Source organism: Pseudonaja textilis, chromosome 6 (genome assembly GCF_049901715.1).
Source record: "Pseudonaja textilis isolate UNSWEBS1 chromosome 6, rPseTex1.2, whole genome shotgun sequence".
Taxonomy (NCBI): Eukaryota; Metazoa; Chordata; class Lepidosauria; order Squamata; family Elapidae; genus Pseudonaja; species Pseudonaja textilis.
Window position 1 is genome coordinate 47962547 of NC_141995.1, and position 13749 is coordinate 47976295.

The 13749-nt window shown below is 43.9% G+C and overlaps 1 protein-coding gene across 1 annotated transcript in view; it reads left to right on the forward strand.

Moving 5' to 3' along the window:
- The window catches only part of KCTD8 (potassium channel tetramerization domain containing 8), a 41177-nt gene extending 27629 nt beyond the window's left edge, over nt 1-13548 (forward strand). The window contains exon 2 of the mRNA XM_026700039.2: nt 12965-13548. Within this exon, the coding sequence (XP_026555824.2) occupies nt 12965-13425 (461 nt within the window). The 3' untranslated portion in view covers nt 13426-13548. The remainder of the gene's footprint in view (nt 1-12964) is intronic.
- Nucleotides 13549-13749: the final 201 nt, after the last annotated feature.

The window sequence follows — 13749 nt, forward strand, 5'->3', positions numbered from 1 at the left end:
TTAATTTTTACATTTGTGCCCAATATAAGCCCTATCCCCAAAATTAAGCCCTAATTAAGAGTGCATAGGTAAAAATTAAGTTAGGGTGGGGGTTGGAGCTGCCCTACTACTTACCTTGGACAGTTGTAGCCAAGCCTCTCACACCCCAACACCTGCCTCACCAATCCATTTCTTCTGTAGCTGGCAAGTCTGGCAAGGCTTCCCTGAAAGCTCTGGATCGATCCAGAGTTCTGTTATCAGCTGCAGAGGCCTTCAGGAAAGCCTTGCCAGACGCAGAAGAAGTTCCTGAAGGCCTCTGACAGGGAAAAGGAGGCAACACGCGCAAGTGAGGTCAGTGGATGGCATCTCCCGAAAATAAGACCTGGTGCCTTTTTGGTGGCAAAAATATATATAAGACAGTGTCTTATTTTGGGGGGAACATGGTAGCTACACTTCACGTATCCATAGTGCATATGCCACATGAGCAGATTTAAAGGTGGCAAATAGGAAAGGAGAAGCTATGAGTAGGAGAAGCGAGTTTTACTTAGTCCATTTCTATCTTCTGGTACAAATCTTCTCCCTTGCCTGCTTACAGTTTCTATGCAATCACAGGTGGGAATTTTTTTAAAAAATTGTTTTTGAGAGTTTCATTTATTTTAACAATCATGATTAGAACAAAGCACCATTTCCTGAGTTCAAATACCCCACTGTCTTTGATGTGGAAAGGAAAAGGGTGAAAGCACATGGCTCAGAGTTGGCACATCCCTGGCACATGTCTTGCCTGTGCCCACCTGTGGCCATAAAACCTCTTTCCAACTGCTTTTCAAGACATTCTAGAGAAAGATATAAGATCTCAGCTACAGAGAATCCAAAAAGGATAATCTAGATCTTTTAAAGAGCCTTTGGACAATGGTTGCCTTTCTTTGAACTGAGAAGTCCTTATGACTCATATTTTCATCATATAGTTAGACTACTGATAACAGATAATCAGAGTTGGAAGGACCTTATAGGTCATCTAGGCCAGCCTCCCACCCAAGCAGGAGACCCTACATCATTTTGACATTTTGGCAGTCCAATCTCTTCTTGAAGGTCTCAAGTGATGGTGCTCCCACAACTTCCGAGGGCAACTTCTGTTCCATGAGTTGATTGTTCTCACTGTCATAAAGTTTCTTCTTATTTCCAGGAATTATTACTGGAATAGAGTAGAGTACAGTAGAGTAGAGTAGAATATAAATAATTGGAATAGAATAGAATTAATTGGAATGGAATGGAGTGGAGTGGTGTGGCGTGGTGTAGTGTGGTGTAGCGTAAAATACAATACAATACAATACAATAATACAATACAATACAATACAATACAATACAATAGAAACAAGGACAAATAGGCTGAAAAACAGCTTCTATCCCAGCACAGTAACTCTATTGAATTCTACTGTATAGTGCAATATTAATGCAATATCAGGGGTTTTCAATTCAATGTATAGAATTCGAAGGATGTGTGTTTGTGTTTATTTTCATGGTCATAATGTACACTGAAGATGGTATTTAATTTCATTGTACGAGTTGCAGTGACAATAAACTCAACTCAGCTCAACTTAACTCAACTCAACTCAATTCATAGAATAGAATAGAATAGAATAATGGAATGAAGAAGGCAACTTCTGTTCCATTGGTCGATTGTTTGCACTGTCAGAAAATTTCTCCTTAGAATTAAATCAGATTAGATTAAAATAGTTCAACATCCTTTGCCTTCCAGATTTCCTTTGACCAAAAGATGTGGGATCTAGTCATTTGTTCAGGCTGCAATTTTGACGGAGGGGAGGCCTATGGGTGTTACTTTTTATTTGTATTTCTTTTTGTTCTTGAGTCAGTTTGACTGGGCAGCCTATGTTAAAAAAAATGCAGGCTGTGAGAGTTTATATTTTAATGTCTTCTCAAGGAGCAAAATATTCCATGGCAGGCCATCTGTTTCTTCTCTTGCTGACTTTCACTGTTCACAGGAAAACTTGTTTCCTGCCTTATAATTAAGCATCTATAATCAACGTTGTTTTCTATAGATTAAAAAAAATCTGCCTTGAAATCATTCTCCCTCCTCCTCCCAAGATTAATTCATCTATTTTTCTTTGGAAACATAAAGGAATATCCATGTCAGCCCACTGAGCTTTTGTATGTCAGCTGTTTCTACAATCAAGAAAATGCCTTTTTTTTCCTGTTCATCCATTCTGCTAAAAATACTCTGCTATCATAAGAACAGATTCCGCATGCACTTTCAGAAAATTTTATGGTTAAGTGGATCGAAGAAATGGGGAAATTTATTGAAGCTGATAAAAGTGGATGGAACTGAACAAGGAGAGATTCAACCTGGAAATAAGGAGAATTATTTCTGACAGTGAGAGCAATCAATCAGTGGAACAGAAGTTGCCTTCAGAAGTTGTGGGAGCTTCCTCACTGGAAGCTTTTGAGAAGTTTATTCTAGTCTAATGAAGAGAAGGACCAGGGGAGATAGGAGAGCAGTATTCCAATATTTAAGGGGCTGCCCCAGAGAGGAAGAAGGGGTCAAGCTATCTTCCAAAGCACCTGAAGGCCAGACAAGGAATAATGGATGGAAACTGACCAAGGAGAATTTCAACCTGGAAATGAGGAGAAATTTCCTGGCATGGAGGACAATCAACCAACGGAACAGAAGTTGCCTTCAGACGTTGTGGGAGCTTCGTCGCTGGAAGCTTTCAAGAAGAGACTGGGCTGCCATCTGTCAGAAATAGTGTAGGGTCTCCTGCTTGGGCGGGGGGTTGGACTAGATGACCTACAAGGTCCCTTCCAACTCTGTTAATCTGTAAAGTTGACCTAATTGGGGAGAGAGTTTTGTAAATAGGCAGAATTTAAACTGAAATGTATAATTTCAGTATTAAGCATGGAGCTTTTAGGTGCAGCTTGGAGCTTAAAATCTTTCCAGTGAAATACAGTATGTCTGCATGGTTTAAGAAGAGCAACTGGTTTCCTGTATTTGAATCTTGTTTCAGTACCAAATTAATTTACTACTGGTGTCAAACGTGAGAGTAGACCTATGAGAATCCCATGCCAACATTTTGTGTGCATCACTGCTGAACTCTGGGAATAAATTACAAATTGGAAAAGAAGAAGAAGATCATCTATCATCTTTTTAAATAATCCCTTGCAGGATGGAGTCTGAGCAACTGAATGGAGATGAGTATTTACTGGCCAGATGCACTTCCTGTTGCCAGTGTGGAGTTTTTCTCAGCAGATATATTCTCAGTGTGCCCAGAGAGAGAAATAACTGCCTCTTCCTAGGATCGAACTTGAAAGATTACCTATGCCTAGTATTAAATGGCATTACCCTAAGAAGTTAAGCTGTTTTAATATGTTTTCTTTATCTCTCCAAAACATATTATTCCATGGATTTGTCTTACTTTTGATAAATCAGTACATGGATGTTTTCAAACAGTCAGCAATTTGTCTTTTTCTTGATTTATACCTTGCAAGAAGGAATAGAAGTGGGGAGAGAGAGAGGCTAATTAAATATAACAAAATTCCGGGGCACATTTATTGAAATATTGATATTTCATGACCAATTAGACTATGTTCTTCAACTCATTATCCTGTTACCTTGGCTTTCTTTATCACTTTAGCAAGATTTTTTTTTTTTAAATGTATTTTGTGTGTGTGAGAGAGAGATGGTTACTGGCAAACGCACAGCCCTGTCATTAAGAAATGTTAATCCTTCTGCCTTTTAAGGACTGTGTAATAGGAATTCATCTTTTTTTACGTGTGCAAATAGTGTCTGAATTTTGTAATGGAATTTAGTGAACATTTCTACATCTCTGCTCTGCATCAGAATATTGTGGCAGACCTCATGTCGTTGCGCCATAGGCAGGGTTGACTGCGACGAGTTTTAGCTAAGATTCTGTGCAGTTTGGCGAACTGGTAAATCCCACCCCTGGCTGGCCCCGCCCCTCTGCCCCTCTCCTCCCGGGAGTCCCCATATCAGAGGCGGGTATTCAGCAGGTTCTGACCAATTCTGGAGAACTGGTAGTGGCCATTTTGAATAGTTTGGAGAACCGGCAAATCCCACCTGTTCTGTCGCCAGTAAAGAGACTCGCAGAACGGAGTTGAATTCAGCTCTTTAATAATAACAGTAACTTCAACTGCAGTCGAACCGCAGCAGCCCTTTTTATAGCGGCTGCTCCATGGCTCGCAACCAATGACATTTAGTTAAACTTCCCGCCGCTATTGGCGGCCAATCAGCTACTAACGTTACTAACCAATCGTATCGTTGCTTCTGTTAACCAATAGGAACATCGTCCTAGAAGTCTCTATTTAAATACCCTACACCACCTCTCCAAGGTCTGTGGTTGCAATTCACCCTTGAAAGACTGTTTGCTGGGACGTTGCTGGTTGTGAATGAGATAAATTCCCATTAGCCTAATTAAAAGGGGTTTTTTGTCGGGACGAGGAGTCGGCTTTAGGATTGTGTGAAGCCTAGGTCAGAACAGAAAGCTTTATGCTGCACTGGGAAGACCACACTTGGAATGGTGTGTCCAGTTCTGGTGGTCACCACAATACAAAAAGAAGAAGAAGAAGATGTTGAAACTTTTAGAAAGAGTGCAGACAAGAGCAAGAAAGATGATTAGGGGACTGGAGACTGACCTTTGTGATGAACGATGGAAGGACATAGGTATATCTCATTTAACACAGAGAAGGAGTAAGGGGTGGACCTGATAGAGTCTTCCAATATTGGAAGGCTGTCCCAGAGAAGTAACAGATGGAAACTTAACAAAGAAAGACTCAACCTAGGAGCTTACATACCTTGGCTCTAAGGCCTTAATTTTTATGTATGTATGTATGTATGTATGTATGTATGTATGTATGTGTCTATCTATCTATCTATCTATCTATCTATCTATCTATCTATCTATCTATCTTCTATCTATATTTTCACGGGTGCTTACATGTATGGCATTCAACTTTGTTTGGGTATTTTCCCACATCATTATAATTGTGCTTTTAAAGTTGTAGCGACATTTTGGTAGAATCTCATCTGCCATCATCAGGCTTCTGTTTTGTGTTCATCTGTGAAGCCTGATGATGGCAGATGTTGCTACAACTTTAAAAGCACAACTACAATGATGGGGGAAAATACCCAAACAAAGCACCCCCATTCCCTTCTAGCACTGATAATGTTATCTAGTTGGGTCATGAAATGTCTGCAAGAAAACCACCAAGCTCAGAGAGCACCAAGGACCTCACACTCCTCCTCCTCCTCCTCCTCCTCCATCATCTTAGCCATTGCAGGATGGAGGCCTCTTCTGCCTGCTTCCAACCCAGAATCTTTCTGATATTAGTGGATTATTCTACAGGTTCTTCCAGGGCTCCCTTTTATTTCCTTCCATCTCCTGCTGCTTTTTAATGTTTGTTTTAAACCATTGGAAGAGAATTTCAGGGGACAGGGCAAAAACAAAACAAAACAAAATACAGCAGATAGAAACAGGCAACAGATCAAGGTTTATTAATAAAGGAAGCGGGGGAACTTAAGACGAAACCAAGAGAACAATGCCTAGAGAGGAATATCCTTTCTGATGGTTTTCATATGCACAATTAAGAGAAAGAGTTAATATGGATAACGGGGCTCGAGCAATGTAAGACAGAATTTGGGAATGAATTATGTACAAATGATGAATATGTAATTGCGAAAATGTACAAGCTTTTATTAGTATTGGAACTGTAGAAGAGTACGTTGAGGGCGTGATAAAACGGGCTATGAATTTCGGTTTTAATCAGTGGGAGAGGATGGTGGGGGCAATGGGATGAAATTCACTGTGTGTTATCATTTAAAATAGAAAAACTAACTGTGACTAGTTGATAGAATCACATTATGTCAGCGCTTCATTATCCCAGGGGTCCATGGTGCTCTCTCAGTTTGCTTGTTTTCTTGCAGATGTTTCAGCACCCAACTATGTACTGTCATCAGTGTTAATAAATGCAGTGTATTGTCAGTTTACATTCTAGTGGCTTGTCCTGTGGGTCTTAGAGATTTGTTGGTTGGGCTATTGACTGTTGGCTTCTTTGGCAGTTTCTTGATTGGGGTGTCGTTGACTTGATTGTTGGTCTGATGTTAACCTTTGTCATGCGCTTGTCGGAATCTGAACCCAAAGAGGAAGATGAACAGCCAACAGGGGCTCCATTGGCTGTGGAGGAAACTGGGGAAGGGCAAAGTCCGGCTAGGCAGAGCTGGGAGAGGTAGAACAAGGGAGAGGGAGTTCAGAGAAAGATCCAGGCCCAACACCTCTTCATCCTAGGGCATGTAGGGAGGAACGGAGAAGAGAGCAATGTGGTTTGCATGGATTACGGGGAGGAAAGGGCCCCGATTCCCTTCATTGGCCACACCTGGGAAGAGAGTTTAAAAGAGATGCATGCTGAGTGCGATGTCTGGTGGGAACAAATGTGAGTTTATTTTGTGTTGACTTTCGTAATCTGCGTTCCTGGCATCCTCCCAACTGTGTTGAATGACTGCCATGCTTTCATGTCTGGAATTCCTTCTCCTGACCTGCTGGACTAATGACCTCATTTTGGCTTGATTGGATTACAGTTACAGTTTGTGTTGACCAGATTTTGGGCTTGATTCTCTGCAGCCAAAGGCTGTTCCTGGGAGTTTTTCTCCAGCCCAGAAGGTAACCAGGACACTGGGGGCAAAGTTGGTGCTAATAAAAGGACTCTTATTGATTATCTGATTGGGTTGCCTCTGTGCCACGCCCTGGGTCATCATAACCTTGGCATCGCTCCAGTGGTGGGATTCAAACATTTTTACCACTGGTTTGGTGGACTTGGCTTGGTGCTCACGCATGCCAAATGTGCACTTTGCACAGGTGCAGAGGAATTTGCGCAGGCGCAAAGGTGTTCCGACTCACCACCTGCAAACTTGCACTCTCTTGGTCACTTCAGCAGCTGATGCACGGCACTCTGCTATGCCGCGCAAAGCAGCTGTGCTTCAAAAGCAGGGGATAACGGTGAGTATGGCAGCCCAGGCAGGTGGGCGGGCCCAAAAGCAGAGTGGCGGGGAGAACCAGTTCGGTCTCTGCTGGTCATTGGCTCTACCAGCTCAGCAGAACCGGACTGAACCAGTAGAATTCCACCGCTGTACTGATCTATGCTGAACTGGATGCTGATTCCTGGTAGAGAAACCCTGGAGCCTTTTTCTTTTCTTTTGGGCTGGTTGATGCTCTTTTCTTTTGCATAGTCTTGAGAAATGATTGCAGCCCCTCACCTTAAACACAGAAGGTCACCCAGTCTACCCTGTCATGTCCTGTTAGAATATGACTCCAAGGAAGAGGAGGAACAGCTGACAGGGAGTGGGAACATGGCTCTGGAGGTTGTGGAGGAAACTGGGGAAGGGCACAGGCTGGCTGGGCATTCAGAGGAAGACCCAGGCCCATCCCCTCTTCATCCTAGGGCACACGGGGAGGAGCAGATAAGGGAGAAATGTGAATGGTGTGGTCTACAGGGGAGGAAAGGGCCTTGATCTCCTTTACAGGCTGCAGCTGTGAGGACTGTTTAAAAGGACAAACTGCGCATGGCCCAGTGCTGGAAGCAAAGTGTGAAAATATTTCTAGTTTGTCAGTTCTTATCTGAGTCGTTGTTGTCCCAAAGTTGCTTTTTTGGGAGATGCTTTTTCTTATTTTTCTTCTTTGAAGATGTTTTACTTCTCATTCCAAGAAGCTTTTTCAGTTCTGACAGGATAGTGGGGAATGGAAGGATTTATATTCCTTGCAGACAAGCTGGTCATTTGCATCCTTTTAAGAGAGTTGTTGAGGCCATTCGGAGGTTTATTTGTGTCCTCAGGATTACCTGAGTACTGCTCCTGGTTCCTGTAGTCCTGTAGTGAGTAATTTATCTATTCAAATTATCTTTGGGGGTCTGGAGATCCTAAGCAAAATTCTACTCTTGACCTCTCCTCACTTATTTTCAACATAATCAGTTTTTAAAAGGGCGTTTCTCGACCATGGTGTCTTTGAAGATGTGTGGTGGACTTCCATACCCAGAATTTTGCAGCCGACAGAATTCTGGGAGTTGAAGTCCAAATAGTTGCTAAGATTGAGGTATATGGCTTGGAACATGCTTCATTTCCCTCTCAAAGTTGAAAAACAGAGCATTGCTCTTCATATGGGCTGGTTTCCTGAATTAGCAGCAGGAATAGAGGTAGTCTTCAATTTACAAGGACCAACAATTGGGACCAACATTTATGGTGCTACATGAGAAATTTGCCCGGTTTTATGTCTTTTCTTGACCCGATCATAAGTGTGAAAAAAAAGGCCCTTAGTCACATTTTTCAGTGCCATTGTAACTTCCAATGAACCGTTGTAAGTCAAGGGCTATCTGTAGACTGCTGGTTTGGTATAGTGAAACTTTGATAACAATGTGAACTTATGAATGGAGCTGTCTGGATGGTGCTTCCTCACCAGAGGTGGGATTCAGCCTGTTTGGGCTGGTTCGAGTGAACTGGATGTTAATTTTATGTCTGGTTCGGCGAACCAATAGTCCCGATGACCAGCTGTCCCCTCCCCACCCTGCCCCTCCATTCCCAGGAGTCTCCACACAGCCTGTTCTGGATGCCAAGTAAGTACAGGGCCTGCACGGAGGCTCAGGGAGGGCGAAAAATAGGCCTCCAGGAAGTTCTGAAAGGCTGGGAACAGGCCCTTTTCCAGCCTCCACAGAGCCTCTGGAGCCCGGGAGGCCATTTTTGTCCTCCAGAGGCTCAAGAAAAGCCTCCAGAGCCCCGGGAGGCCATTTTTATCTTCCAGAGGCTCAAGAAAAGCCTCCAGAGCCTGGGGAGGCCATTTTTGTCCTCCAGAGGCTCAAGAAAAGCCTCCGGAGCCCGGGAGGCCATTTTTATCTTCCAGAGGCTCGAGAAAAGCCTCCAGAGCCCAGGGAGGCCATTTTTATCCTCCAGAGGCTCAAGAAAAGCCTCCAGAGCCCGGGAGGCCATTTTTATCCTCCAGAGGCTCAAGAAAAGCCTCCAGAGCCCAGGGAGGCCATTTTTATCCTCCAGAGGCTCAAGAAAAGCCTCCAGAGCCCGGGAGGCCATTTTTGTCCTCCAGAGGCTCAAGAAAAGCCTCCGGAGCCCGGGAGGCCATTTTTATCTTCCAGAGGCTCAAGAAAAGCCTCCAGAGCCTGGGGAGGCCATTTTTGTCCTCCAGAGGCTCAAGAAAAGCCTCCGGAGCCCGGGAGGCCATTTTTATCTTCCAGAGGCTCGAGAAAAGCCTCCAGAGCCCAGGGAGGCCATTTTTATCCTCCAGAGGCTCAAGAAAAGCCTCCAGAGCCCGGGAGGCCATTTTTATCCTCCAGAGGCTCAAGAAAAGCCTCCAGAGCCCAGGGAGGCCATTTTTATCCTCCAGAGGCTCAAGAAAAGCCTCCAGAGCCTGGGGAGGCCATTTTTATCCTCCAGAGGCTCAAGAAAAGCCTCCAGAGCCTGGGAGGCCATTTTTATCCTCCAGAGGCTCAAGAAAAGCCTCCAGAGCCCAGGGAGGCCATTTTTGTCCTCCAGAGGCTCAAGAAAAGCCTCCAGAGCCCGGGAGGCCATTTTTATCCTCCAGAGGCTCAAGAAAAGCCTCCAGAGCCCAGGGAGGCCATTTTTATCCTCCAGAGGCTCAAGAAAAGCCTCCAGAGCCTGGGGAGGCCATTTTTATCCTCCAGAGGCTCAAGAAAAGCCTCCAGAGCCTGGGGAGGCCATTTTTGTCCTCCAGAGGCTCAAGAAAAGCCTCCAGAGCCCAGGGAGGCCATTTTTGTCCTCCAGAGGCTCAAGAAAAGCTTCCGGAGCCCAGGGAGGGCAAAAACGCCCCCCCACCACCATGGTGCAGGAGGCCAATTAGGCCACGCCCACCATGGCCATACCCACCCAGCAATCGTGCAGAGAACCCTTTGCTAAATTTTTTGAATCCCACCCCTGTTATCCTCATCAATATTTTTAATTGCTTCTGTTTTTTTTTTTCCTGGATTTCCCCATTGAAGCAATACAATTGTAACCCTGGATGTTTTATGGAAAACGAAGACCAGATGGATTGTCTTATCTAACACATTTCAGGACTCCTTCCATTGTTTTATGGTGCTTGTCGTGGTAAAACCGAAACTCGGCGGTTTTGAAAGAAGGAATGTTTTCCTGAATGAAATGCCATTAAGTCCAAATGGCTGCTTATAATTCTGCAATTGAGCCATACGGTGGGTAGTAAGTGCCCTGTCGGTCTCTTGGTAGTGATCTGGGAAGTTAATTTTATTTTTGCTGTAGGCTAGGCTTTCATGGTGCTTATCCAAGTGGGAGGAAAGGAAAAAAAAAAAAGCCAAAGTGAATTAGAACTGCCTTTTTTAAAAAAAAATTGCAGCAAAAGCAGTTACTGCTTCTTATCTTTTGGCCATATTTGTCTCGGATGAGTCGTCGCAATCACAGTGCAATCTCTTTTGATTAGCAGAAGAATTTTGCAGAATAACAGAACAGCACTGAGTTGGAAGGGGCCTTGGAGGTCTTCTAGTCCAGCCCCCCGCTCAGGCAGGAATCCCTATACCAGTGATGGCTTTCCTTTTTGGGCTCCTGTGCCAAAAATTGTGCATGCGCTTGCATGCTTGTGCTTGTGTGCCAGCATCCAGAAGGCAATGTGCCCCCCCATACGCCCTTGTGCATGTGCGTGCAACCCCCCCCATGACCTGCACTGCACCTCACAGCTGATTTTCAGCTGGTTTGAGGCCTTTATCGGCCTCCCAAAGGCTTGAGGAAGGCTTCTGCAGGCTTCAGCAAGCTTTGTAGGTCGAAAACTAGCCCCGTTTTGCCACTTCCTGTTTTTCTGGAAATAATGCGCAGTGAGGTAAGTTTGCCTGTAGCTTGTGTGCCGGCACAAATGGCTCTGCCTGCCACCTGTGGCACACGTGCCATAGGTTCGCCATCACGGCCCTCCACCATTGCAGACAAAGGGGCTGTCCAAACTCTTCTTGAAAACCTCCAGTGTTGGAGTGCCTACAACTTCTGGAGGCAAGTTGTTCCACTGATGAATTTATCTTACTGTCAGGAAATTGCTCCTTAGTTCTTGGTTGCTTCTCTCCTTGATTAGTTTCTATCTGTTGCTTCTTGTCCTGCCTTTTGGTGCTTTGGACCAGGGGACACCAACCTTGGGGAACTTTAAGACCTTGTGGACTTCAACTCCCAGAATTCCTCAGTCAGCACAGCTGGTTGAGGAATTCTGGAAGTTGAAGTCCACAAGTCTTAAATTTCCCAAGGTTGGAGTCCCCTGCTTTGGAAGATAGGTTGACTCTCTCTTCTTTATCACAACCACTCAAATACTGTAAGACTGTTATCATGTCGCTCCTATTCCTTCTTTTGATTAAGCTAGATTTACCCAACAACCCTTCTTGTTGGTTCTCTGTGGTCATAGCAACATTCCTGGTGGTAGATGGATGTGAACCAAGAAAGATGCCAGCCTTATAATCTATAGAACAATAAAATACACATTTTGTTTTTCTATTTTGGGAAATGTCTATGCACTCCAGCCTGCTCTGATTATCCATCAACTCCTAGGTTTGATGGCGCGAGAAAAGAGATGTTTTCTTCCTGTTTACAGCAGGGAAAAAAAATAATCATAATTAAAAAACATTGGCTAGTTCCATCTGCCAAATACTTATCAACCATTGCAATCAGAAATTGGGATGTAGATTGTATATAATGTGCCACGTATGGCACCTGTTTAAGAGACCCAGTAGGCACTGTCACTTCCGTATAATAGAAAATAGAATAACAGAGTTGGAAGGGACCTTGGAGGTCTTCTAGTCCAGCCCCCTGCTTAGGCAGGAAACCCTACACCATTTCAGACAAATGGTTATGCAATCTCTTCTTTAAAACTTCCAGTGTTGGAGTATTTACAACTCCTGGAAGCAAGCAGTTCCACTGATTAATTGTTCTAACTGTCAGGAAATTTCTCCTTAATTCTAGGCTGCTTCTCCCTTTGATTGGTTTCCACCCATTGCTTCTTGTTCTTCCCTCAGGTGCTTTAGAGAATGACTCCCTCTTCTTTGTGGCAGCCCCTGAGATATGGGAACACTGCTACCACGTCTCCCCTAGTCCTTCTTTTCATCAGAGTAGACATACCCAATTCCTGCAACCGTTCTTCATATGTCTTAGTCTCCAGTCCCCTAATCTTCTTTGTTGCTTTTCTCTGCACTCTTTCCAGAGTCTCAACATCTTTTTTATATCTTTTATATATTTGGCACGACCAAAACTGGATGCAGTATTCCAAGTATGGCTCTACCAAGGCATGATAAAGTGGTATTAACACCTCATGTGATCTTGATTCTATCCCTCTTGTTTATGCAGCTTACAACTGTGTTGGCTTTTGGTCTCCCTAGAGTCAATCATATTATGGCATTACCGGTAGTTACTGGGGTCTGAAGAATGTAGATAATTGTAGGAGCAGACATCCCAGTTAAAAAGGGGGGTTATATCAACTGGCCAGTAGTGAAATTTGCCGGTTCGCCAAACTGTGCAGAATCATAACAACCGGTACATCCGAACCGTTGTAAACAGGCGGTAGCCCACCTCTGACTGAGACATATAAAGTGGTTTTGAAAATAAAATATGGTTGTGGTTAGGAATGATCCTTGACTGAAACCCTAGGCAAGCCTGGAAAATAAAATATTATTCTAGTGAGAAAGGTTCTGAACATCCAAATTTGGAAATTCATCATGGCCTCTGCACTGCTTCAGAAGACTCTGCCAGGGTCATTTGACACTCCAAAGGAGTGCTCCAAACTCAGCCAGATGGAGAACGATTTTCTTGGACACATTCCCAGACCTCCAACTGATCTTTCGTAGTTGTGTGTATGTGTGAGTGTGTGTGTGTGTGTGTGTGTGTTTGTTAATTGAACTTACAGGACATTGAAAATGTTTGCAGATTGGCCGTTGTCCCCTAATAATTTGAACTCTTTATGTTTGCTAGGACCACCACAGAGAACGGTGTCTCCCAAACAAGAGCATGAAGATCACAAACACGAAAAGGTGACGGACAAAGGAAGCGAGAGCGGAACGTCCTGCAATGAATTGTCCACCTCCAGTTGCGAGAGCCATTCCGAAGCGAGCACGCCTCAAGAGAATGCGACTAGCGCTCAGCAGCCTACGAGCCACGAGTCCAATACCCTGACATTGGATCGCCCATCGAAGAAGGCTCCGGTTCAGAAAATGCCCCCGCCAGAGAAACGTCGAAACAGCGAACTTTTCCAGACTCTGATGAGTAAGTCCAGAGAAACAAACCTTTCCAAGAAAAAGGTCTCAGAGAAACTCAGCGTTGAAGAAGAGATGAAAAAATGTATTCAGGAGTTTAAAAAGATTCACATCCCCGACGATTTCCCAGAAAGGAAACGTCCATGGCAATCTGAACTGTTGCAAAAATATGGGCTATAGTTTTTCAATATTGCATCTCATGTCCATGGTGCATTAGGTATCTGTTCCATTGATGGTTAACTTGTTGGTCTTCTCCTTGGACTTCTGCGGCTTCTTTCTTTCTGTGAACTGGATAGGACATGAGTTGGCTCTTTCTTTCTTTCTTTCTTTCTTTTTTTAAAGGATAGGATTAGTGAAAATAAAACCTAGATCCTTTTATAATAGTTAACAAATGCATGGTCAAGACATTTGGGGGTTTAAGCCTTCTCATCCATGGAATAAATATATCATCTGGTCGCTCACCATTTTATATATGTTACAGCAGTGATATAAAGTTCCACAGCA